This window comes from Sorex araneus, chromosome 4, assembly GCF_027595985.1.
Source record: "Sorex araneus isolate mSorAra2 chromosome 4, mSorAra2.pri, whole genome shotgun sequence".
Taxonomy (NCBI): domain Eukaryota; kingdom Metazoa; phylum Chordata; class Mammalia; order Eulipotyphla; family Soricidae; genus Sorex; species Sorex araneus.
The window spans coordinates 97,457,685-97,481,639 of NC_073305.1; the positions used below are offsets into that span (position 1 = coordinate 97,457,685).

A 23,955-nucleotide genomic window follows, 5' to 3' on the forward strand; every position below is an offset into this window, starting at 1 on the left:
TGAGACTTGTTACTGTTTTTGGCATATCAAAATAAACCACGGGTATCTTGCCAGGCTCTGCCATGCAGTCAGGATATTTTGGCAATTAGTTTTTCCAGTGACTGACATATACATATATATGTACTTATATATATGCATATATATATATGCCAAAGACTGAATCGATAGCACAGCAGGTAGGGCATTTGTCATGCATGCGGCCGACTTGGGTTTGATTCCTCAGTCCCTCTCAGAGAGCCTGGCAATCTACCGAGAGTATCCCGCCCGCCCGCATGGCAGAGCCTGGCAAGCTACCCGTGGCGTATTCGATATGTCAAAATCAGTAACAACAAGTCTCATAATAGAGATGTTACTGGTACTCGCTTGAGAAAATCAATGAACAACAGGACGACAGTGCTACAGTGTTACATATATGCCAAATCAAAACTAAAATTCACCAAATTTTTGTTTTTTCAGCTGTATTTAACTTATATTAAAGACATACCATTTTTATATGTCAGATATTTTAAAGTTGTTTTTGTTCACAGAGTATTGCATCACATCACTTTCAGAGTAATTTCTGTGTGAAATGTGGAGTCAGCTCATCTACTAGCCCCAAAATACAACTATTGACAGTTACAGAAATTCCTTCAAATTTCTTCAGATTTGTCATTTGTGACATCACTAAATAATTTTTAAAATACCAGTTACATATTCCATTATGTTGACATTTTTTCCATTTAATCTTTGTTTTTTGTTTGTTTGTTTGTTTTCTTGTCTTGTAGATTTATCCAGGTTCCATAGAGTTAATGCAGGTGATTGAAGATTTTATTCACATTGTTGGAATGGGGATGATGGACTTTCAGAATTCATACTTAATGACTGGAAATGTAGGTAAGAAATAAGATTATTTCTCGAAATCTTACTGAAATAAAAAATTGCAAGTATCTGTGCCATGTATTTCTAAGTATAATATCTATTTTTCTATACTGAAGTATGTATAACTTATATGTTATAGATACTTGATGGCTAATTATTCTGACAAACTCAATTATAGTGCACACACATAAACATGTCATGCACTTGCACGCATTTGTATGAACGCATGTCAGACCTATAACCACAAAAATCAGGTTCCACTGCTGATCTACAGACTGAAATCAATGGATAGGAAAGGTAAAGGGTAAGGAAAGTTATTTGTTAGTAACATGACAGCGGCTTGGATAATGGTAGGCTAATATGTTAAAAAAAAATCTTGCTTCCTTTTTGAAACAGGAAAGTCTATATTAAGAAAGGGCAGAGTGGAGACAGGTGGACTGCAAGGTGATCAACAAACTTTCTTGTGGACTGAAATTCCAAGGATCCTTTAATTATTTATAAATCTAAAGTAAGATTCTGATCAGGTTTCTAGCTACATGTGATTTTCCTTGTATAGGTTTTTGGGGGATAGCTAAGATAAGGAAATCATTCGTTACACTCTCAACAGCTCAACCCTAGAGTTCTCTAGTTCTAATTTTAGCTCACTTATTAATTCCTTAACATCAATTTGATGTCTGTGGTCTGTGTCCCCCACAAGTGGCTCACCTGAGTGGGGAGGAGAAAGATAGTCACTTTCTCCTGATCCCCCTCTGCCACTCAGGACCCAGGGTTACTGGGTTCTAGTCTCACTCGCAAAAAGGAATTTCAGGAGTAGACAAGCAGTGAAGTAAAACAGATTTTATTTGGAGGTTTTTGAAGGTGTGGAGGGGAAGAGAGTTGGGGGGGGTAGGGAGAGAGAGAGAGAGAGAGAGAGAGAGAGAGAGAGAGAGAGAGAGAGAGAGAGAGAGTAACTTGTTAAAGAGAGAACGGCAGGCTTCTCCAAGGGCGGAGAGAGCCCCTATACATACCCTGGTATTGAACATGAAAGCACGAAAGTACACATCTCAAGAGAGGATATTTGGACAACACATGTCGTCCACGTGGGCACAAGCAGCACATGGGCTCGGGCAGCATATGTGCTCCCTTCCTTTGTTCAGGGTGGCCTTTATAGGGTTTCTTCAACCTGCCCCCATGTGGGCTTCTACCTAGGTTAATGTCTGTTGCTAAGGAGGTTACCAGGGAGGTTGGTAATGGTGATGGTCTTCTTTGAAATTCCTTTCCTGGCCTTTTGTTCCAGCAGGAGCTTCTCTGGGTCTGTTGCTTTAGATAGGTGAGGGTCTTATCAGGCTTTAGTTCTCGTTTTTTCCTGTTTTCTGTATAGCTGAAAACATTGTTGTTTTCTTTTTGCCATTGCCTTCCTTATCTACCTGCCTATATCAAACTTAAGTATGTGCACATATGTATATTTAAAGGAGAATATCTAATTATTATTCTAATTTGCTAAATGTTTATTGACAGTGTATTATTCAGGAATACACACACATATATGTATATATATTCAAAAAGACTAGGTAACATAATTTACTGACCCTTGTGATTTTCAAACATAACTTTAGAATCCTTAGCTAAGACTTAAGCTTGGGTATTAAAAGGTGAAGATTAGTTATGTTACCATAGAAGCCTTATAAAACAAGGTATGCAAATTTACATTTTGCATTCTCCATTGAAAAAGTATGGGAGTTTCATAAGTTCTACGATAACCCTTTATAGTAAAAAAGAATTTCTAATAGAGCAAGCTCTTCCTTTGTATATGTGTCTTTGTTAAAAGGAACTCCACTTAAATTGTAGAAATCAATCTTTAGAAAGGACATATTTTGGCATGACAGGATTGGCCGCCTAACTTTTCGTGGATTCTATAACACCAGTGTATGTAAGGTGAAAACATATTCCTGCCTTTAGTTGCCTTTAACTCTATTTCTCAGAGAAGAAATAAAAGAAGCTAAACTTACACACTCTTTCATATTGCTACAATAATATCAAGCCAACATAAGAAATCATAAACTCATCTTATCTTAAGATCTCTCCCACCAGCATGAACTCAGATTGCACTGGGTAATTGCTAATTACCAGTAATGCTCTGTAGTTGAGGAAAGCCTGTGCAATGTAATTCTCAAAGGTCTTGAGACATGTCTATTTGCATATACCATCTTCCTGCAGCATACGGTCTTCCTGGTTAGATTTATCTTAACCCATCTCCTAAGTCAATTTGAGGGGCTAGATTATTCCCTAGAGTGTGTGTTCAGCAGCTGTTGCTGGCTCAGGAGTGAGTTGTTCCTTGCTAGGTGATGAGAAGGGGAAAAAAAAACCTTCCAGAAATAGCATCTCTGTTGAAGGGTAAATTCAAAAATCAGAGAAAATCCAGATTAAATATCCATTCAAAATTGGCTAGACCAAGAGAAGAAAAATAATGTATGTAGGAAAGGGTTAGCAAGTTGCTCTATGAATTTTGGTAGACATGAAAGGAAAACGCTAGGAAGATTTTGTGTGCATGCTTGTTGCTCAAGCTGGTGTTGCAGGATTCTTGGGTAAGAGACAGAGACATTAAGGCTTTCTCAAGAAGCAGCTTTATTACAGTGTCAACTAGGGCTCAACAAGTTTGAATGATTCATATTCAGAGTCTAAACCCCCACAGCAAATGTGGTTACAGAAGCAGGAAGCATATTATACTGTACTGTAGCACTGTCTTCCCGTTGTTCATCGATTTGCTCGAGCGGACACCAGTAACGTCTCCATTGTGAGACTTGTTGTTACTGTTTTTGGCATATGGAATATGCCACAGGGAGCCTGCCAGGCTCTGCCGTGAGGACGGGATACTCTCAGTAGCTTGCCAAGCACTCTGAGAGAGACAGAGGAATCTAACCCGGGTAGGCCACGTGCAAGGCAAACACCCTACTTCCAGTCCATAGTATACTAAATAAGGATATTGTTTTCCCACTAGCTGGTTAATGAGATGCATGCCTGAGATGCCACAGAAGAACTTTCATTTCTTATCTTAAGAAAGTGCTTCAGAACCCCACATCCCATAACGCTATTCTTACCTTGCTGGAACCACATTCTTGAGGGTCTTATAACTTTTTTTTTTGGTTTTTGGGTCACACCCAGCGATGCACAGGGGTTACTCCTGGCTCTTTCACTCAGGAATTACCCCTGGCGGTGCTCAGGGGACCATATGGGATGCTGGGATTAGAACCCGGGTTGGCTGCGTGCAAGGCAAACGCCTTACCCGCTGTGCTATCGCTCCAGCCCAGAGCGTCTTATAACTTTAGTGAGGAAAGAACTAGAAAAACTATTATGCTGTACTAGACAATTCTCAAATCATGTATAAGGAACAGAAAAGCATTGTCTAAAAAATTTAAGACTGATGTGGCTAGCGTACAGCAGGTAAAGTGTTCACCTTTCGCGCAGCTGACCAGGTTCAATACCAGAAACCCATATGAACTTCTGTTTTGTTGTTTTTGTAACTGTGAACATATAATTCTTAAAGCACAGTGGGTAGGGAGTTTGCCTTGCACGAGGCTGACCCGGGTTTCATTCCTCTGCCCCTCTCATAGAGCCCGGCAAGCTACCGAGAGTATCTTGCCCGCATGGCAGAGCCTGGCAAGCTACCCATGGTGTATCTGATATGCCAAAAACAGTAACAAAAAGTCTCACAATGGAGACTTTTCTGGTGCCCACTCGAGCAAATTGATGAGCAATGGGATGACAGTGACAGTGATAGTGATTGCCTCTTAAAAGTATTATGAGACAGTTGCAAGAAGGTGAATGAGAAGCAAAAGAGAGATGTATTGTTGTTAGTAGACAGTATCCCAACCAGTGGAGAAGTAGGGTTCCCCAGGTGGCTAATGTAGAGTGGGGAGGAGACAGGTAGCAGCCCTAAAAATGCTTCCCTCTCTACCCACCTCGGTCACCTGGAGACGTGCCTGGGAAATTCAGGACTGATGAGAGTTAACCATGAACCTCTGTATGGCACAGACCTCAGGTCTAACCAGTCGCACGAGGCAGCCGTCAGGGCATACCTGAAGTCCACTTGTTCTGTCCAGCGTGGGAAATGATCCTGGTTACCAGATTTCTCTGAGAGCCATGTACTCAAGCTGAGTCAGGAACTGTGTTTTTGAAGGAGAGGAAATTCCTTCTCAAATCTTACCCAGATCTTTTGGGCTCTTTGCCTTTCCCTCATACGAAAGAATTTCAGGAAGAGACCATGGTGAAGTAAATTAAGAATATTTGACAAATAAGGGGGGGAGATAGATGAATTACTCAAGAGAAAGCACACCCCCAGCATGAGGAAGTCTGTCCAAGAGTAAGAAATACACATCTAAGACAAATGTAGGTCAAAGAAGAAAGAGCAGTCTTCTGTTTTTTTTTTTTTCTTTTTGGTTCACACCCTGTGATGCACAGAGGTTATTCCTGGCTCATGCACTCAGGAGTCACTCCTGTCACTGCTTGGGGGACCATATGGAATGCTGGGAATCAAAATGCCCTACTGGTTAGACCATCTCTCCAGCCCTAATAGTAGACTTCTATTGATAGTCTCTGCACGGCCTTTGTTTCAATGGTGGAGCCTCTCCACCCAGCCCAGAGGGTTCAGCCTCCAGCCTCCTCTTCTCTTTAGAAACCATCCTGCACCCACTTGGAATTCTCCAACTCAATGGCTTCCTGGGTTTCTGAGTGTCTTTGGTGTTACAGACTTTCATGCCTTCAGGATAATTTAGGCTTCAACAACATACTTTTCCACTCCCATCCTCCATCTTCCTGCCTGCAGCAGAGAAAAGGCTGTTTCAGAAAGGAATAGCTCTAGGACTGGAGAAATAGCACAGCGGGTAGGATGTTTGCCTTGCATGCAATCAACCCAGTTTGACTCCCAGCATTCCATAAAGTCCCCCAGCACAACCAGAAGGTAATTCCTGAGTGCAGAGCTAAGGCAGCCATCCTACTTCAAGCACCTTGATTACATGAGGAATGGGCTTAGGACAATTAGACTGAGAAAGTATATAGTGAGCACCTGCCCCGTGTGGATTTTTAAGTTCCATTAGCTTCAGTAGGCAGCCAGCAGGGTCAAGCCCCACTTGATCTTTACAGTGTGGGGACCTGTGCCCACCACTGGCTTTCCTGGGGAGCTATGGCTTGAGTCTCCTGTCAGGAATCTCTCTCTCCAGGAAAGGAATGTCAGCCTAGTAGGTTCCCCTGCCCAACCCCCTACTAGGTTACCAGGTTTGCAGTTTCCTTATCTATTCTCACAGAAAAGAATTTCAGGAAAGAGCAAAATAGAGAAGTAAATTATGTTCAACCAGGAAATAAAAGGGGAGAGAAGGAGATAGCTGCACTTTCAAGGGAGGATGTGAGAGTACACAGCTCAAGCTTAAGAATCCCCATGATGAAGAATGAACCCTGCTTGTGTTTGCAAACAGTCTTGTAAGATTTTACCCCAAACCTGCCTCCACTTGGGACTTTCTGTTTAGATAAAGCTGAGTTGCTAGGGTGTTGTCAAGGGAAAGAGTGGGGGAATTTAAAATTTTGTCATGTTTTTATCATCACTGTCATAGTATTTGTTTCTGCTATTGTAGCCTCTCTTCTCTGGAGGTTCAGCTTTAGTTTATGACATCCATGGGTTTCTGGCCTTTTCAAATAAGTTCAGACATCTCACAAGATTCTATACCATTGAGTTGGTTCAGTATGGAAACATAGAGACCTTCTCTAATCCACACGGACCCTATCTTCCTGTCTGCTATAAGACCAAGATATAGCATATGTGTCTAGAAGAAAACTACAGGAAAAAAATATACAGAAAAAAGTCAATCTCAGAGTCTAGTAAACTTAAATTGGGAACTAAAGTAGATTGTTTGAATAATAGAATGCCAGATTCCCTGTAGCACTAAAATTATTTACTATGTAAATCCCATGAATGCGCATAAATTAAATATTTAATTATTTTTATCTTTTTTTAACCTTACAATATGGCATAACTGAAATATTTGTCTCTTATTTAGACATCCAGGTTTGTCTATTGCTTTTATTTTCATTACACTCTAAGGTGCATATTGAGCATAGAAAATGAAAGGAAATTAATGTAATAATTAAAAAGAATATTGCCTATATTTTCTTCAGTCTGTATAAGGACTGTGATTGCTTAACCTTCACATTTCTTGTATAGCACTGAGTTCCATGTTGAGGAAAGATTATGCTCCATGAATAAAAAATCCCATTCATTATTGTACTATCCCAAAGAGTTCTTATTTATAGTTGATTTCCCTAAATACTCAGAGACCAACTATAGTTTGATGAACAGAATAAGGTTACCTTCAGTAATATTTAAGAGTTTTCAAAAGGGTATTCATCTACTTAGGATTCTTCAGGGAAGCAGAACCAATGGGATATATGTAGATATATAGAATGAAATTTATTTTAAGAAATTGACTGATGCTATACGGGGACTAGCAAATCCCACAATCTTTTATCTTCAAAATAAAATCCAGGAAATAAGATGCAGTGGTTCCAGTCTAAACCCCAATGGTCTGAGAACCAAAAATGAAAAATCAACAACAATGGTGTAAGTCCTAATCCAAATGCAAAGGTTTGATAACTGAGGTCCTGATGTGCTCATCTTAAAGAAGTGGGAAAGTAAATGTCCTTGCTCAAATGAGAGCAAATTCAATCACCCTTGGCCTCTTTTTTCCAGTTTTGGGACCAAACCCAGCTGTCTATAGGGATTTCACCTGGTTCTGTGCCAAGGGATCACTTCTGATGGGCTTACAGGACCATAGAAGGTGTGGTTATTTATCTTATAGCCTAAATCCAAATATTATTTTGTACTCAACTCATCATACTGCATAATATAATGCATAAGTACCAACATATGCATACACAGTATGTGAGTGATACATACTTAGATGACTAAGAAAGGTTGTTTATTCCTTCCATTATCCCTGGTGTGTTGGATTAAAATTACTTTAGAATTTCAAAATAATTATTTCTTTAGAGAGATTCCAATTTACTTAAAAACATTAAGCTTATATTTATAGCTACCACATTTTTTAGAACATATAAAATAAGTTAGATAAGAAGGAAACAGGCTTGAAAAAGACAAAAGCAATTATCACAAGGGGCATACAATTTAATAAGTGACTCTAGTAACCTTCCTCATAGCCCATTTTGTTTCAACTACTGTTTCTGAATTTGTGTCTTCTGTTCTGTAGTTTAGATAGACCTAGTTTAAAAGAGAGATCGTGTTGTTAGAAGAACACTGATAACTAAAAGAGAAGACAAAATGCTGAAACAATAAGAAATGGAAAGTACTGAAAGAATGAAGGGCATAAAGTTTAAGTTGTCTGTGGTAGCAAACAACTATTTATGCCTCACATTTGAGAAATTCATTACATACTTCCAGTTATTAAATGACATCTAACATCATGACCAAGATAAAAATTCCTATAATCTGATTAAGATGATGGGAGAGGGGGGTAGAGAAATTAATGATAGTGATTTTCTTCATAAAGAGTCCAAGTAAAAAGGTTTAAAGATTCTTTTATCTTTAAAATATTCCTACTTATATCTGCTTTTGATAACTGAAGTGCTCCAATATGCTAACAGTCCATTACCAAATTATTTTATATATTGCATGTGTATATTTCAAGAAGGCAAGTGAATAGCTTTGATCAATTTCTCAAAAGACATGATTGTAAAAACATTTTAAACAAATCTTGGGGCAAAAGTAAGTGAGAAAAGATGCTATGTAAGGTAACATATTTGTAAAAGAATTGGACTTTAAGTTGAGAAATAGTTGAGCAGTTAGGGCAAAGGCCCACACTCAGTTTCTGGTACTATGTGATTCCCTTATCATCACTGGGTACAACCTGGAGATCAATGAATATCAAACTGGGCTCTGGTGACCTCCAGCACCGCTGAGTGGCCCAGATATCCCCTGTACTGGAGGGCTTGGGCAGTGTGTCTTTGAGTCTTTGCCTGACCTGCAGCTCAAATGGCTGAATCACTGATGCGGTCTCTGGATCTCCTCAGTACTTCTTTGGAATCTCCCCCATCAAAGGTTGAGCTTCAGTAAAATATTTTTATGTTTATAAACAAAAATCACATTCAAAATATACATTTGATAATTAGAAGTCATAATCATAGTCATAGACATAATCACTAAGGACCAAACAGATATTGGCTTATATATCTGCTAAATCATATGAAAATTTCATACATATAGAGTTCACTGTTAAGTATGTCTTCAGTTTAGTATTAACATGTGTGCAAATTTTCTAAACATGCCTTATAAATTAGAAGTTTTGTTTTAGCAAAAATGTAAAATTTTACATTCTAAAAAATAAAATCTATCATTATCCATAGACTAGGGTTACCCTAGTTTAGCATTATTTAATATTAATTACTTTGCTTTGACAAAAAATAAATCTTTTAAGAGCAGTACTAACTTGCTTTCTATACATTCTCTGAAAACACTTTCTCTTGTGTCCCTTTCAGTCTATTATTTCTCATATCACTTTTCTGAAAGCACTCTTGGCAAAGATCTGGAAACTTTCAATTGCCAAATTAACCTCCTGCCATATTTCACCCTTCATGTCCTCTATAGTTGCCAACAACTCTCTCTCTTGAACTATCCCTTTCAACATTTCAATACTCGTTACAGAGTAACAAATTGTTACAGAATAAAATTGGACTCAAGACTCCAAAATATATGTTTTCCCTTTCCCTTTTCTTTGTCATTGTTGCTGCCACTATGTTTGGGCCATGCACTTGGTTATAATATGCCAAAGACCATGCTATGACACAGACAATCACAACAGCAATGTGAGGGGTCATACTTGACATCATGGAGCAAGTCAGGAACAAAAATCCCAGACACGTACAAGCAATGCAGGCATTCTAACACTGAGCCCTGGCTCTACACCTCCCAAATTAACATTTTCAGTCTGTAACATAAAACAAATGTGGTGAATTCCTAAAGAGAAGAAAAAAAAACACATTATTTGAGGCCCAGCTGTTTGTTTCAAAGACAGAATAGAATGTAAGAAACCTTTATAATTACAATGTTCATGTAATTGTCTTTAAAAAAAAACTTGTCATGTTGCAGCAGACTGTTCTATAATTTTATTATGCTGTTAGTCATCTAGTTTATACAGCAACATCATGTAGCATGTTATATTTGCTCTATGTATTGATAAGAATAGCCAATTCTTTAGACATGAACTGTTTAAATTTTACACTTAGAACATAAATGAATTCAAGGAAGGTAAATGATGCACTGCATGTTTCTGGTTCACTGACCAATGTTTAATTGAAAACAAAAATTATTTGTCTCTTACTGTAAGCAGGCTTTCAGGGCTGGAGCAATAGCACAGCGGGTAGGGCATTTGCCTTGCAGGAGACCGACCCAGGTTTTATTCCCAGCATCCCATATGGTCCCCTGACACCGCCAGGAGTAATTCCTCTGTGCAGAGCCAGGAGTAAGAACTGAGCATCACTGAGTGTGACCCAAAAAAACAAATAAACAAACAAAAAAAAAAGAAAAAAACCTCAAACAACTATAAGCAGTCTTTTGAAAATATGCAGGTTAGGTGCATTTATTATCAAAACAAAAGAATAAATATTCTAATCTACAAAAAGCTTACAGTGAAGTCATCATAAATAAATTACAAAAGTTAAATACTAAATGCACTTTGATATGCATCATATGAATCATGTTTTATAAGGATTTATTCCAAGAAATGCATCCTGTATAGGGAAAATATTTTAGAATAGGAGGCCTTTTGTGTAAATATTGAAGGGTGGCTAGACAGTTAACAATTAGACAAAAGGGGCGCAAACAAGATGATGGTTACACTATAGAACTTTCTATAGTGTTTTTCTATTTTGCAGAAAACCAATATATAAGTGAAATTGAGATTATGTTTGGGAGATAAATGACCTATTTTCATAAAACATACATATAGAACTAAAGGAATTTGAATACTGGTGTAGGATGGTTTTAACTTCTGAATACAATTGCAATCTGTTAAATTAAGCTTGGCCTAATGTACTATTTATATGAGAAATACTATAACAGAAATAGAAATGATTCAAATTGAGAAATATTTCAAACATGTAAATTAGAGGTTTTTTTAAAAAAAGCATTCTCCTGTGTAACTATTATTTATGTTTTCCCCTTCCTGTGGTTGTGATGACCAGGTACCCACGCACTTTGTTCCAGTGCTCACACTCTGGTTTATGATTTACAAATGTAACACAATTTATGGGGCTGGAGATCCCAAAGGTAATTCTTCTGGAGCTGTAGTTAATTTTGTAGGGTGTTGCTGGATATTAAATTCATAGCCACTGACTAAAGCCTGCGGATTTTTGAGACTAGAGGCATTTTGTAAGGAGATAAAGAAGACTTGAATTGGAGGTAATAAGTAAGAAGAAACAAAGAAATAGATAAGAATTTGAGATTCTGTCTGAGGGCAGAAATGATAGTAATGTAGTATTTCATAACCGAATGGGGTGTCAAGAGCACTGTAGCACTGTCATCCCATTGTTCATCAATTAGCTTGACTGAGCACCAGTAACATCTCCATTGTGAAACTTGTTTACTGTTTTTAGCATATCGTATATGCCACAGGTAGCTTGCCAGGTTCTGTCGTGTGGGCAGGATACTCTCAGTAACTTGCCGGGCTCTCTGAGAGGGATGGAGAAATCAAACCCGGGTCAGCTGCATGCAAGACAAATGCCCTACCCATTGTGCTATCGCTCCAATCTGGGCATTGGGGGGTGTCAAGAGAGAAGGACGAATTTATATATTGCACTTATTTAATAAACTTTTGAGTGTCTTTCAGTACAACTGTAACCCTCCAGTAAAAAATTAAATGTGATACTGGGTTTTAGAAGGAGAGAGAGAGAGAGAGAGAGAGAGAGAGAGAGAGAGAGAGAGAGAGAGAGAGAGAGAGAGAGAGAGAGAGAGAGAGAGAGTGCTTGACTTAAAGGCAGGCTGGGGATGGGGGAAATGGCAGGAGGGAAACTGGGGTCATTGGGGTGGGAAATTTACACTGGCTACAATGGTTGTTGGAACATTGCAAGACTGAAATCTGATCATGAACAGCTTTTAATGCACTGTAACTGGATCTCATGGTGACTCAATAAAAAATATAAACTAATTAATTAATTAACCTGCTGAAAAATAAAAAATAAATAAAAATGACCATTTGCCTTTAAAAACAGAATGATTGTCTTCAAATAAAATTTAACGTTATTCCAGAAGAATTTTATAAAAATAATAGAATAAAAATTAACATTGGGTGAAATAATTATAGTACGGGTCAGAGGAAATAGACATAAAATCAGACATGTGTTCTAATGTCAGAACATGACTATCAAAATCAGTGTCATAATAGGAAGTGGGGAAAATGCCTAAATACATAGTTTAAGTTCCTGATAAGATTCAGAGTATTAGTTTTAAACAATTTTAAGTGATTTCTGATAGTCTAAAAATATTACACAGGAAAAAACATACTATGAAGGTGATTGAAATTTCTGAATCCTTTATATGTTTTCAGTGAATTAAACCCTCAGCATTCTGTTACAGTTCTAAGAATTTTATTTGCACAGATGAATGTTGCTCTACTTGCTTATTTCTATATCCACAACTGTTTCTTAAAAATTACTCAAACTTGTCAATGTCAGATAAAAAGGGATTTTTTAAAAGCTATAAATAGTTCAAAATATAACGTGGAAATTAATAACTATGAGGAAATTGTAAAAGTTGTCATATGTGTAAAAATCCAAGACATCAAAGGCTTTTTTTCGCTCTGGAGAAACCCATATTCTAACCCTAAAATCCTGATCACATACTGTTAACTTCTGCTTCATTAATAGTAACAGTAGCAGCTGTACAGAATATTGCAAATTAAACCGCAAGCAGCCTGACAAATAATTCAGGAGCAGGAATTCTTCTCTCTCTCTCTGTCTCTCTCTCTCATACAAATCTCTCTCCCCTCATATTTCTCTAAGTAAATGTCTTTCAATAAAATATTTTACTTCACTAAAGGAATCCAAGAGATAAAATATTCTGAGACGTATAGCTTCAGTAATGCTTTGAGATCAATGCTTTGAAATATTAAAGTTAAGACATTTTGGGTTTTTTATTTTTTGGTTTTTGGGTCACACCCGGTGATGCACAGAGGTTACTCCTGGCTCATGCACTCAGGAATTCCTCCTGGTGGTGCTCGGGGGACCATATGGGATGCTGGGACTCGAACCCGGGTCGGCCTCGTGCAAGGCAAACACCCTACCCACTGTGCTGTTGCTTCAGCCCCAGTTAAGACATTTTGTTTGCAACCTAAATAACACTCTTTATTCTTGGTTTAAAAATGTAGAATACTTGACTTTACGGAATGCACATTTATACTTGATATTTCCTGAAATTGAATCTAAAATTCAATAATTCAACATGAAGTATGGCATAATACAATTCTGACACCACCTTTCTCTCTAGCATGATATCTCACCAACATCAAATCTGTGTTATTTCTTACCCTCACTGATGAATTTAATCATTTCTTTGGTAGTATAGCTTGTTCTTCACTTGAGAAGCCAACTTTCAATCTGATTGAGTAATTATAAAAATACTGGCTTCTCCTTTTCTGTCCCTGCTGTTTTGTAGTTCATACATCTTTAGAATTTGTTTAGCTTCCTTTCTTTAAAAATAAAAAGCTTGTAGTTAGTTGAAACTATGCCTGAGAAACAGACAATTTAACAACTTTTGTTGTTGCTTAAATGTAGCACCTGATGTGGTTTAGCCAGCTAGACTTCAGTTTAAAGTGTTAATTCTATCTCTTCCTCCTGACTATCTAGTGCTTTCTCTTGCTAGACACATGAGAAAGTGCTATGTTTCTGTAAGTTGGAAAGAAAAAAAAGCAGAACTGAAAACGCTTTTTTTTTTAATGAAAAGAATAACTTGAAAGAATAACTAGATCAAGCATAGTTTCCAACTATGATTTGGAATTATGTATAACTCTGAGTTCTTTCATAGTTTCTCATTTTATGAATTATTGCATTTCATATCCCATAATCTACTGTTTCCAAGTGTTTGGTCATAAAAATAATGGAGAGATTATAATCAAGGACCACATCAAAACCTATTAGCAGGACCCAACACTCAGAGCCTGTTGATTTCTTGAAACCAAAATGAAAACTCTCACTTTAGATCTTTCTAATGACATATTATTAATGATAAATAATCCAATTACCATTGAATTAGACATTAATTCAATCAATATGTGACATATTCTGTTCTAGATTCTGAAGAATTTTTTTTTTTTTTTTTTTTTTTTTTGCTTTTTGGGTCACACCCGGTGATGCACAGGGGTTACTCCTGGCTCATGCACTGAGGAATTACTCCTGGCGGTTCTCAGGGGACCATACGGGATGCTGGGAATTGAACCTGGGTTGGCCACGAGCAAGGCAAATGCCCTCCCCGATGTGCTATTGCTCCAGCCCCACCGAAGATGTTTCAGTAACAAATTAGCTCCATGAAAGCTGGATAGAAAATATAGCAGATAAGATGCTTCCCTCGCCAGCAGCAGACCCAGATTCAATTCCAGGAATCACTGCACCCTACCAGGAATGATCCCTTAGTTAAGAGCCAGGAGTAAACTTTTCACACAGCCAGAGTTCTCTGGCCTCTGGCTCTTATGAAACTTATTTTATGATATAGATGGATGCAAAATAAATAGCTTCTCACATTCCCGCTGGTTATAAGTGATGTGAAGATAAATAAAGCAGCTCATCAAAGTGAGGCAATAGTGGGGAGATTGGTCAGGGTTGGTGGTCAGAGCAGCCTTTCATTAGAAAAATGATAGTTAAATATATACCTGAATACACTGAAAGCATGAAACACAACAATTAGTGGTGGAGAGAGCACTTCACACTCTGTCAAGTGTAATAAAACAGTGCGCCCATGTGCCTGATATAATGGTACTTTGATAAAGGAGATGTTCAGGTAGAAGCTATGAGAGAAATGAGGCAGAAAGGGAGTGTAGAACCAAAGTGTGACAGACATTTGAGTGTAGATATAACAGTGATTCACAGCATCAATTTAAATGTCCAAATATGAGTATCTAAGTAAATTTGGGGGGTCACAAATTTTTTTCTTTTAAAGATTTTTGACATAGAATTGCTATGGGCTGAAGTGATAGCACAGTGGGCAGGGTGTTTGCCTTGCATGCAGCTGACCCGGGTTCAATTCCTCCGTTCCTCTCAGAGAGCCCGGCAAACTACTGAGAGTATGCCGCTTGCATGGCAGAGACTGGCAAGCTCCCTGTGGCATATTCTATATGCCAAAAACAGTAACAAGTCTCATAATGGAGATGTTACTGGTGTCCGCTTGTGCAAATCGATGAACAACGGGATGACAGTGCTACAGTGCTGTAATTGCTATATTACATTGCATCCACTTTTGCTCTACAACTCAATTCTCTGATATGTAGCAAAATGATTATTAGGATTAATTGCAATATTCATGACCACAAGTTATATTTCTATTTCTCACAATGATTACTTTTAGGATCTGCTCCATTAGCAAGTTTCAAATATACAATGTGGAATTATATCATCACCATGCTGTTAATTTTTTATATATTCTTTTTCCTGATATCAATATACAAGCTTGTTCTGCAGTTTAATCAGTTTTCTTCCTTTGTAGCCATTTGCATCCTGTCATGAGTCTACCCTCTCAATCCTTGGTAAAAAGCTAGAGGGAAATTGTTCACTAAAATCACTGCAAAGTTGTAGCTCAGGTTGAGCCTCCAGTTAACAAATAAAATAAATTCTGCTTTCCATCCTAATAATCTGTTTTAAATAAGGAAATAATGCTTTAGGGAAGAACCTAAACCAGTTATAAACTTCATCTACTTAAAATAATTTAAATTGCTTAATTTGTTATTTTTGTTTTGTTTTGGTGTTGGAACACACCCAGTGATGCTCAGGGCTTACTCCTGGATTATGTTCAGGGATCATGGCTGGCATGCTCAGGGCACCATATGGAGTATTGGGTGTGAATGCAGCTCTCAGGACTTTGACAGAGTGGGGATTTACCCTGCTGCCTCCTGGGAGTGCCCAGGAATTTTCAGCTGGAGGAACCATGTATTCATAAAGTTTAACTGCTTGGCATGCATCCACTTGGAAATATAGTTATGAATCAGCAGAGCTGGATCGCTCAGAGAGTCCTATATCTGTGCTTTCTTATTTCAAGTATTCCACAGTGTTTTTATAAATTTTATTGAATCACTGTGAGATAGTTACAAGCTTTCATGTTTGGGTACAGGCACACAATGATAAAATACCCATCCCTCCACCAGTGAACATTTCCCCCCACCAATATACCAGGTATACCCCACCCCCTTTCCCACACTTCCCCTGCCTCCATGGCAGACAATATCTCCCGTACTCTCTCTCTACTTTTGGGCATTATGGTTTGCAACACAGACACTGAGAGGTCATCATGTTTGGTCCATTATCTACTTTCCGCACACATCTCCCATCCCGACTGATTCCTCCAGCCATCATTTTCTTAGTGATACCGTCTCTATTCCATCTGCCCTCTCCCCTCTGCTTATGAAGCAGTCTTTTAGCTATGGGGTAACTATCCTGGCCCTTGTGTCTACCATCCTTGGGTGTCAGCCTCATGTGATGTTGTTCTATACGCCACAAATGAGTGCAGTCCTTCTATGTCTGTCCCTCTCTTTCTGACTCATTTCACTTAGCATGATACTTTCCATGTCTATCCATTTATAACCAAATTTCATGTCTTCATCTCTCCTAACAGCTGCATAGTATACCACTGTGTAGATGTACCAAAGTTTCTTTGACTAGGCATCTGTTGTAGGGCACTGGGTTGTTTCCAGATTTTGTCTATTGTGAACAGTGCTGCAATGAACATATAAGTACAGATATCATTTCTACTGAGCTTTTTTTGCATTCTCGGGATGTATTCCCAGAAGAGATATTGCAGGGTCATATGTAAACTCATTTTCTAGTTTTTGAAGGACTGTTCATATTGTTTTCCATAAAGGCTAGACCAGTCGGCATTCACACCAACAGTGAAAGGGGGTCCCTTTTCCCCCACATCCACTCCAGCGTTGGTTGCTTTTGTTCTTTTGAATGTGTGCCACTGTCTGTGGTGTGAGATGATATCTCATTGTTTTTTTGATTTGCATCTCCCTGGTGACTAATAAGAAATAATAATCTAGGGATCTTACTAAATGACTGAAAGACATGCAGTACTGGGAGTCCCCCTCCTGCACGCAAAAGGAGCTATAAGAGAGAATAGTCTCTATCACTCTGTCACGCTATATCTACTCTGAAATTTCTCCTTGTTCCTTGCAGTGCCTTATGTCTGCCTTGTTTGTATATATATTTTAATGAAAATTATTAGCATCAGACTATGACTATTTGCCCAAGGACCTATTCTGAGTTGTGGTATCTGAGTATAAAATCTAGGCAAATTTTGTTACTTGCTTTTATTCTTTTATTCCTCAGACTTTCCAAGAAAAGGTTTAGCAAAGCATTCACAATGCTACATAGTATTTTCCAAATTGATGCTTTTACAAATATTCATAATACTATTTACTCCTAACAATCTTGTTGTTCAAGTGTTAAGAGCACCCACACAATCTGTCCTACATCAGTGCCTCTCTTCAGAATAGATGCATTTTTATCCTTTACCTTTTGGTAATTGAACATTAAAGATTTGTTTCATTATCTTGTTCAGTCAACCAGATTCTAACCTACTTCTTTTACTTAAAGAACTTCACTCCAGGCGCATAGCTGCCCAAACCCTTGTGCTGCTTGCGCCATCGTGGCTCAGTACATGAGTTGCCTGAGCACATGTGTCATCTGCGCCTCCCCTCTTGAGATATGTACTTTTATGCTGTCTTGTCTAATGTTAGGATGTGTGTAGAGGCTCTCTCTGTCCTTGGATAAGCCTGTGTTCTCTCTTGAATGCATCTCTCTCTGTCTCTGTCTCTCTCTCTTTCTCCCCTTGCTTTCTCCCCCTCCACACCTTCAAAAACCCTCCAAATAAAATCTGTTTTACTTCAAAAAAAAAAAAAAAGAACTTCACTCCAGTTTTTGATCTGACTCTAGGGAAACCTTACTCATACATTCTTTATTTCTCAAGGTAAATGATTGCAGATATTTATTTTCTTTTGTAGTAATATTCTTCATATAAGTTTACTTAATTGAAAAATTTTAAATTGTGTTTCTGATGAATTACATGTTTCAGAGGATGTATAAATTATTCCTTTAATATCTTTCATAGTATTGGTTTATAAAATTTTTGTGAACTTATTTGTACACTGTTTATATTCTTTATAACTGACTATATTGAAAATGTCTAGCTAAATAAAAACATCTGGTACCCAAAGATCCCTCATTTCTTTTGGGTTTTATTGGTAGACCATGTTAGAACAGTGTTTCTCAACTAGAGTTATATGGTGAAAATCATATAAATGGCCCGTGCATGTAGGGGTTCAACTGTAGGATCAGGACAAAGAAGAGAAACATCTTGGAAGGGCAGCACTGTCTGAAAATGCTTGAGAAACACTGATCTAGAATATTAGCTTCTGTGAGTCTTGAGAAAAAGTTTCTTACCTTTAGAATTAGGTTATACCACCTGCATGGCAGAGCCTGGCAAGTTACCTGTGGCGTATTTGATATGCCAAAAACAGTAACAACAAAGTCTCACAATGGAAACTTTACTGGTGCCCTCTGGAGCAATCAATGAATAACAGGAGGACAGTGCTACAGGAAAAAAATGCTCATGGCCTAAAAGAAACTAGGATGTCATACAAGAACTCTATGTTGGACCTTTAACAACATGAATGGAAACAATGGAGACTTTTGTTTGTTTTTGTTTTGATTTGGGGCTATACCCAGCAGTGCCCAGGGATTACTCCTAACACTATGCTCAGGGATCACTTCTTACAGTACTCAGGGGTCTTTATGGGGTGCTGGAGATCAAACTCAGGTGGGTCACAAACAAGGAAAGCACCTATCTACCTATAGTATCTTTCTGGCCCTGAAATTTTGAGTTCTAACACAGCTATGTATACCTGTGAGAAAGGCAAATTTCATCCTAGAAGATGTAACATATATAATGAAAGATGGAGAACATACCTGATTTTGTGGTGTGTCTTGGCTTATTACATCATGGGTTTTTAATATAGTCCTGAAATAGAAAAACCATGGGTTCAACAACTGAGATTTCTTATTAAAATATAGACATAATTGTTAATGTTCTTACATGTTAAAACAGATCCAGTCACAAACATTTTGGGTTGAGATGTGCAAAAGAAGTTATGAAAAGAAGTTTTAGCTTTGCATAAAAGGGGTTAGTTTTGTCTCAGTTCAGGATAGCTGAACAAGAACCTAATTAGAAAGGTTTTCAGGATCCAATAGCACATGGAACCTAAATGGCTTTCTATATATAGTAGCATAATCAACCTAGTAAAACATTCATCTGTTTGAGATTCATTCTATATGAATCTGGCAGACTCATACTTTTAGGTCATAATAGAAACAAGAACATTTGAATCTGATAAGATATCTCTGATCTCAAGTTCTTTATGCAGTAAGAATTTGAAACTGTTAAAACTGGCATGCTGCATCCATTTCTAAATTTCCTACTGGTTAGCTGAATTAGAGGAATGTTGCTATGAGATTGTGTGAATATAAAAAACAATTGCATTTTAACTGTCTCTATGGCAATGGTTGCTTATCTCTATGGCAATACGGGTCTGCTTCTGGAACAATACCAGTGAAAAGAAAAGAAGCACATATTCCATTTTAACTTTAAAACAAAATCTATTTTTATATTTCAGCTTTTCAAAAGCCTGACTTTCTAGAATTTTGTGCTAAATTATTTCTTCTCCATTTCATCCTTAACTAATTCCAAATAAACAGGTTATTCTCTAGATATGAAAAATGGAGAATGTGAATAAAATTAAAGATTATTGTTTTTTATGTCAAAATAAGCAACAATGTTATTTTGAATACAGGAGAAATTTCTGACTTTGGGGGTGAATTTGGCTGTTAATCCTGACTATTCCATGAGTAATGAAACTCTTTGTGATTTTCCATTGCTAAATACCTCAGTTCACTCCTTTCCTTTCTAAAGTGGTCATAATAAATTATTTGCTTTAGATATTTTGTAAAGACAAAATATACTTAGCACCTGGTATGTATGTATAACAATATATAACAGAGTGTATAACTTTGGTTAAGCTAACTTTATATGTTGAATACTATTTTTTTCAAGATTTAGCTAATGACCACAAAAATATAATGTTATACTAGAACATACAGTCCATGAATGATTGATAATGTATGATATTTATGTATCCAGATATATATTCTAAACCTGATACATTGAAATAAATAATAGACTTATAAAATTCAGTAAAATATAGGGGATTATGATGAATATAATTAAACATTTTCTTTGCCACTACTAGATAATTCAATAATCAACTCTATTTATATTCTGACCACTGTATTCTTCTTTGAAATATGCAGTATTTCCTCTGAAGTATCTTTCTGATACTTTTGATTGATCTCTCCCCTTTTTTCTGAGCTTGCTTCATTTTTGCTTTGCCCAAACTCATTGATTATTTTTCTAACATCTTTCCCTAATACCAAAATATTTCCTAACTTCCTTCAAGTGGAATAATATTTTAAAAAAATATTTTATTTTTTGTTTTGTGGATCACACCCTGCAATGCTCAGGGGCTACTCCTGGCTCTGCACTCAGGAATTACCTACTTCCAGTGCTTGGGGGACCATATGGAATGCCACGAATTGAACCCAGGTCTGCTGCATGCAAGGCAAACACCCTCCCAGATGAACTATTGCTCAGCCTCTGGAGTAATATTCTAATAATGATACTCTAAATCTTTAAATTTTATTACAAAAGTCCATACTATTTCAACATACATATAGTAATTAAGAAATAAGAGATTCTTTTAGTCTTTTAGCCCTTAATTCAAACTATGGAACTTTGTATGGTTCCCTGAGCACTGCCAGGGGCACTGCTGAGCACTGAACTAGGAAGGAATAGCACCTGAATACTGCTAGGTATGACCCCCAAAACTAAAGAAAGAAAAAGAAGAAATTCAGGGCAGAGAGATAGTCCAGGAGTAAGGTGCTTGCCTTGAGTGCAGCTGACTCTGCTTTACTTCCTGTCACTGCATATGGTCTAGGACACTCCTAAACAGAGTGTCTTTTTGTTGTTGATGTTGTGAGGGAGTTAAACACTGGCTGTAATGCTTATACAATTTAGCTGTTTGAGTTGCCAGGCATTGCCCATTAGGTTTTGCTTGCATACTTGGCTAGAGTGCTCACTGAGATTTGCTCTTCTTTAGTAGGACTGGAGCGATAGCACAGCAGGTAGGGCATTTGACTTGCATGTGGCTGACCCGGGTTTGATTCCTCCATCCCTCTCGGAGAGCCTGGCAAGCTACTGAGATATCCCACCTGCACGGAAGAGCCTGGCAAGCTACCCATGGCATATTCGATATGCCAAAAACAGTAACAACAAGTCTCACAATGGAGACATTGCTGGTGCCCGCTCGAGCAGATTGATGAACAATGGGATGACAGTGCTATAGTGCTACAGAGATTCTTTTAAAATGTTCATTTTAACACAAAAATAAGTTATTGAAAGGTAGCTTAGGTTGCAATAATTTTATATACTCCTTTGACCTCTTTCCTTCCCTTTGTTGTAGTATCTCTGGTCCTGCTCATGGCAGTGGAGGTCTGGTGGCACCTGGAAATGCTAGGGATTGCATTTAGCATATGGAGTCCTGCTGGGGGTTGAACTCTCTGCCTCATATATTCAAGGCAGGTGCTCAATACTAGCCAAATCCTTGAGCCTCAATTTAATCTTAAATGTGTTTTTTATGTGATGTTGAGGGGCTGGTTGGGAATAGGAAGAAGAGAATATTATTATTTGGGGCTATTGCTGTTTATGGGTTGATAATCCAAAAATCGACCCATACTGAACTTTTCTAAGCGATTTGATAGGACAGAGTAACATACACAAAGAGCTGATGTACTCATGGGTTTTAAACCATAGTTATTCATTTGAATCTGCAGCTCCTTTTTGAAGCATATTGAACAAATACCTATTATGTGGGATTAATTATAAATAGTTTAGAATTAGTTGTGAGATTAATTGAGTGATATACTAGCATTGATGCTTAACTGGTCAGTATATAGTATATCCTATTGAAATATTTGACTTTCTTCCTTCTTCAAAATATTTCATCTAGATTTCTGGTTTAGAGTCATAATGCTCGTTTGGGGATGCATGGCTGGTATGCCCAGAGATGAACGCCTGCCACTGTATGGCCCCATCATAGAGCACTGCCAGGAGTAGCTGTGGTTGCCTTAGTCTACAAGCATTGCAGAAGAGATACCCTAAATAAAAAATAATTCCATTTAGCTAGACATTAGATGTATAATCTCAGTTGCATTTTGTAAAAGTCATAGGTCCTGTGTTTGTTTTTATTTAAAACTTTTGGTAAGACACATTAACTGAAATTCTCTAAACCAACTTGAAATCACCTCCTTGTTTTTATGTATGTGTTTTAGATGATATACTTAACCTTGCTCAGGTTCACTTCTACAATTAAAATTAATATCATATTTCATGTATGCATCAGTCATATTAAATCAGTATTCATTAAGTGATTGATACTGATCGTCCTTCAGGAATCAAAAGATGAATGAAACATCTCTTTTATCTGACCTTGTGGAGGCGGCAATCTGGTAGGAAAAAGTATTAAATTTAGGGGATGGAGGATACCTTCCAGCGCTCAGAGCTTACTCTTGGTTCTTCACTGAGGAATCCTTCTTGGAAGAAGTGGGAGTCATCTGGGATTCTGTGAATTGAACTCTTGTTGGCTTCGTGAGAGGCAAACACCCTAACTACTGTACTATCACTCTGGCCCTCTACATTTTTATTATATAACATAAATAACTTGAATAATAAACTCTTATTAATTTCCTAATATTTTTGAAATATGTTGTCATGTTTTTGCAGTTCTAAAAATATTTCTATAGAATATGACTTCTCAGAACTTTTAAAGAGGTAACACTAACTTTTGGATTAACAATTTAGTTCTCAACAAGAACTTTATTTTTTATGTAGAACTGATACTATATAGATAGGATTTTAAAAGCTGACTATCAAATGAATGAGAGAAAATAATCAAAACTTATACTTTAGATTATGGAGCAATGGCTTGTCAGGACTAGAAAATTTTCCTTGACATTTAGGCTAACATCTAATGGTTGAGTAAGAATTAGACAAAAACAGAGAATGGTATGAAATAAAAGAATGCATGACTGAAGTTAAGTTATTAGTGGGGAAATTTATAAGACTGCATTCAGGAGAAGGTCAAAAACCAGGAAATCTTGGTGACTCTGAAAGGATTTTGCATTGTCTTCACATATAGGATGTGGCTTTGATAAAAAAAAAATCAGGGGCCGGACCGATAGCATAGCGGGTAGGGCATTTGCCTTGCACGCGGCCAACCCGGGTTCGATCCCCGGCATCCCATATGGTCCCCCAAGCACTGCCAGGAGTAATTCCTGAGTGCAAAGCCAGGAGTAACCCCTGAGCATTGCTGGGTGTGACCCAAAAAGCAAAAAAAAAAAAAATCACTGAGGAGCAGTATTATTTGATTGTGCATAAAAAATAATCTCAATGATGTGTAGAGAGTGGATTGGAAAGACACAAAATTGGAAGTAGTGAACATAGTTGTGTTGTGTCCAAGTTCAGATGTGCAATTGCAGAGAGACCCAGTTCCACACGTGATAATGCAAAAGCAAAGGAACTTTATTCCTAGCCCAAGCCAGCGCTAGCTTGAGCTACGATCTAAGTCTCATCCAACATATTGGAGTCCTGACAAGGAACCCGACTCCAAATCACAAGCAGTTTATATAGGGTTCAGTTAAGAAGCAATTTATATACTGGTCTATTTTTAGCATTGCCCTATTACAACAGTGGTC

At 37.6% G+C, this 23,955-nt stretch overlaps 1 protein-coding gene across 4 annotated transcripts in view; it reads left to right on the forward strand.

Moving 5' to 3' along the window:
* ADGRB3 (adhesion G protein-coupled receptor B3) overlaps positions 1 to 23,955 on the forward strand; it is an 823,957-nt gene that overhangs the window by 420,160 nt on the left and 379,842 nt on the right. For all 4 annotated transcript variants that reach the window (XM_055134853.1, XM_004605882.2, XM_055134855.1 and 1 more), the window contains one exon: positions 765 to 873. In XM_055134853.1, coding sequence (XP_054990828.1) covers positions 765 to 873 — 109 coding nt within the window. The remainder of the gene's footprint in view (positions 1 to 764; positions 874 to 23,955) is intronic.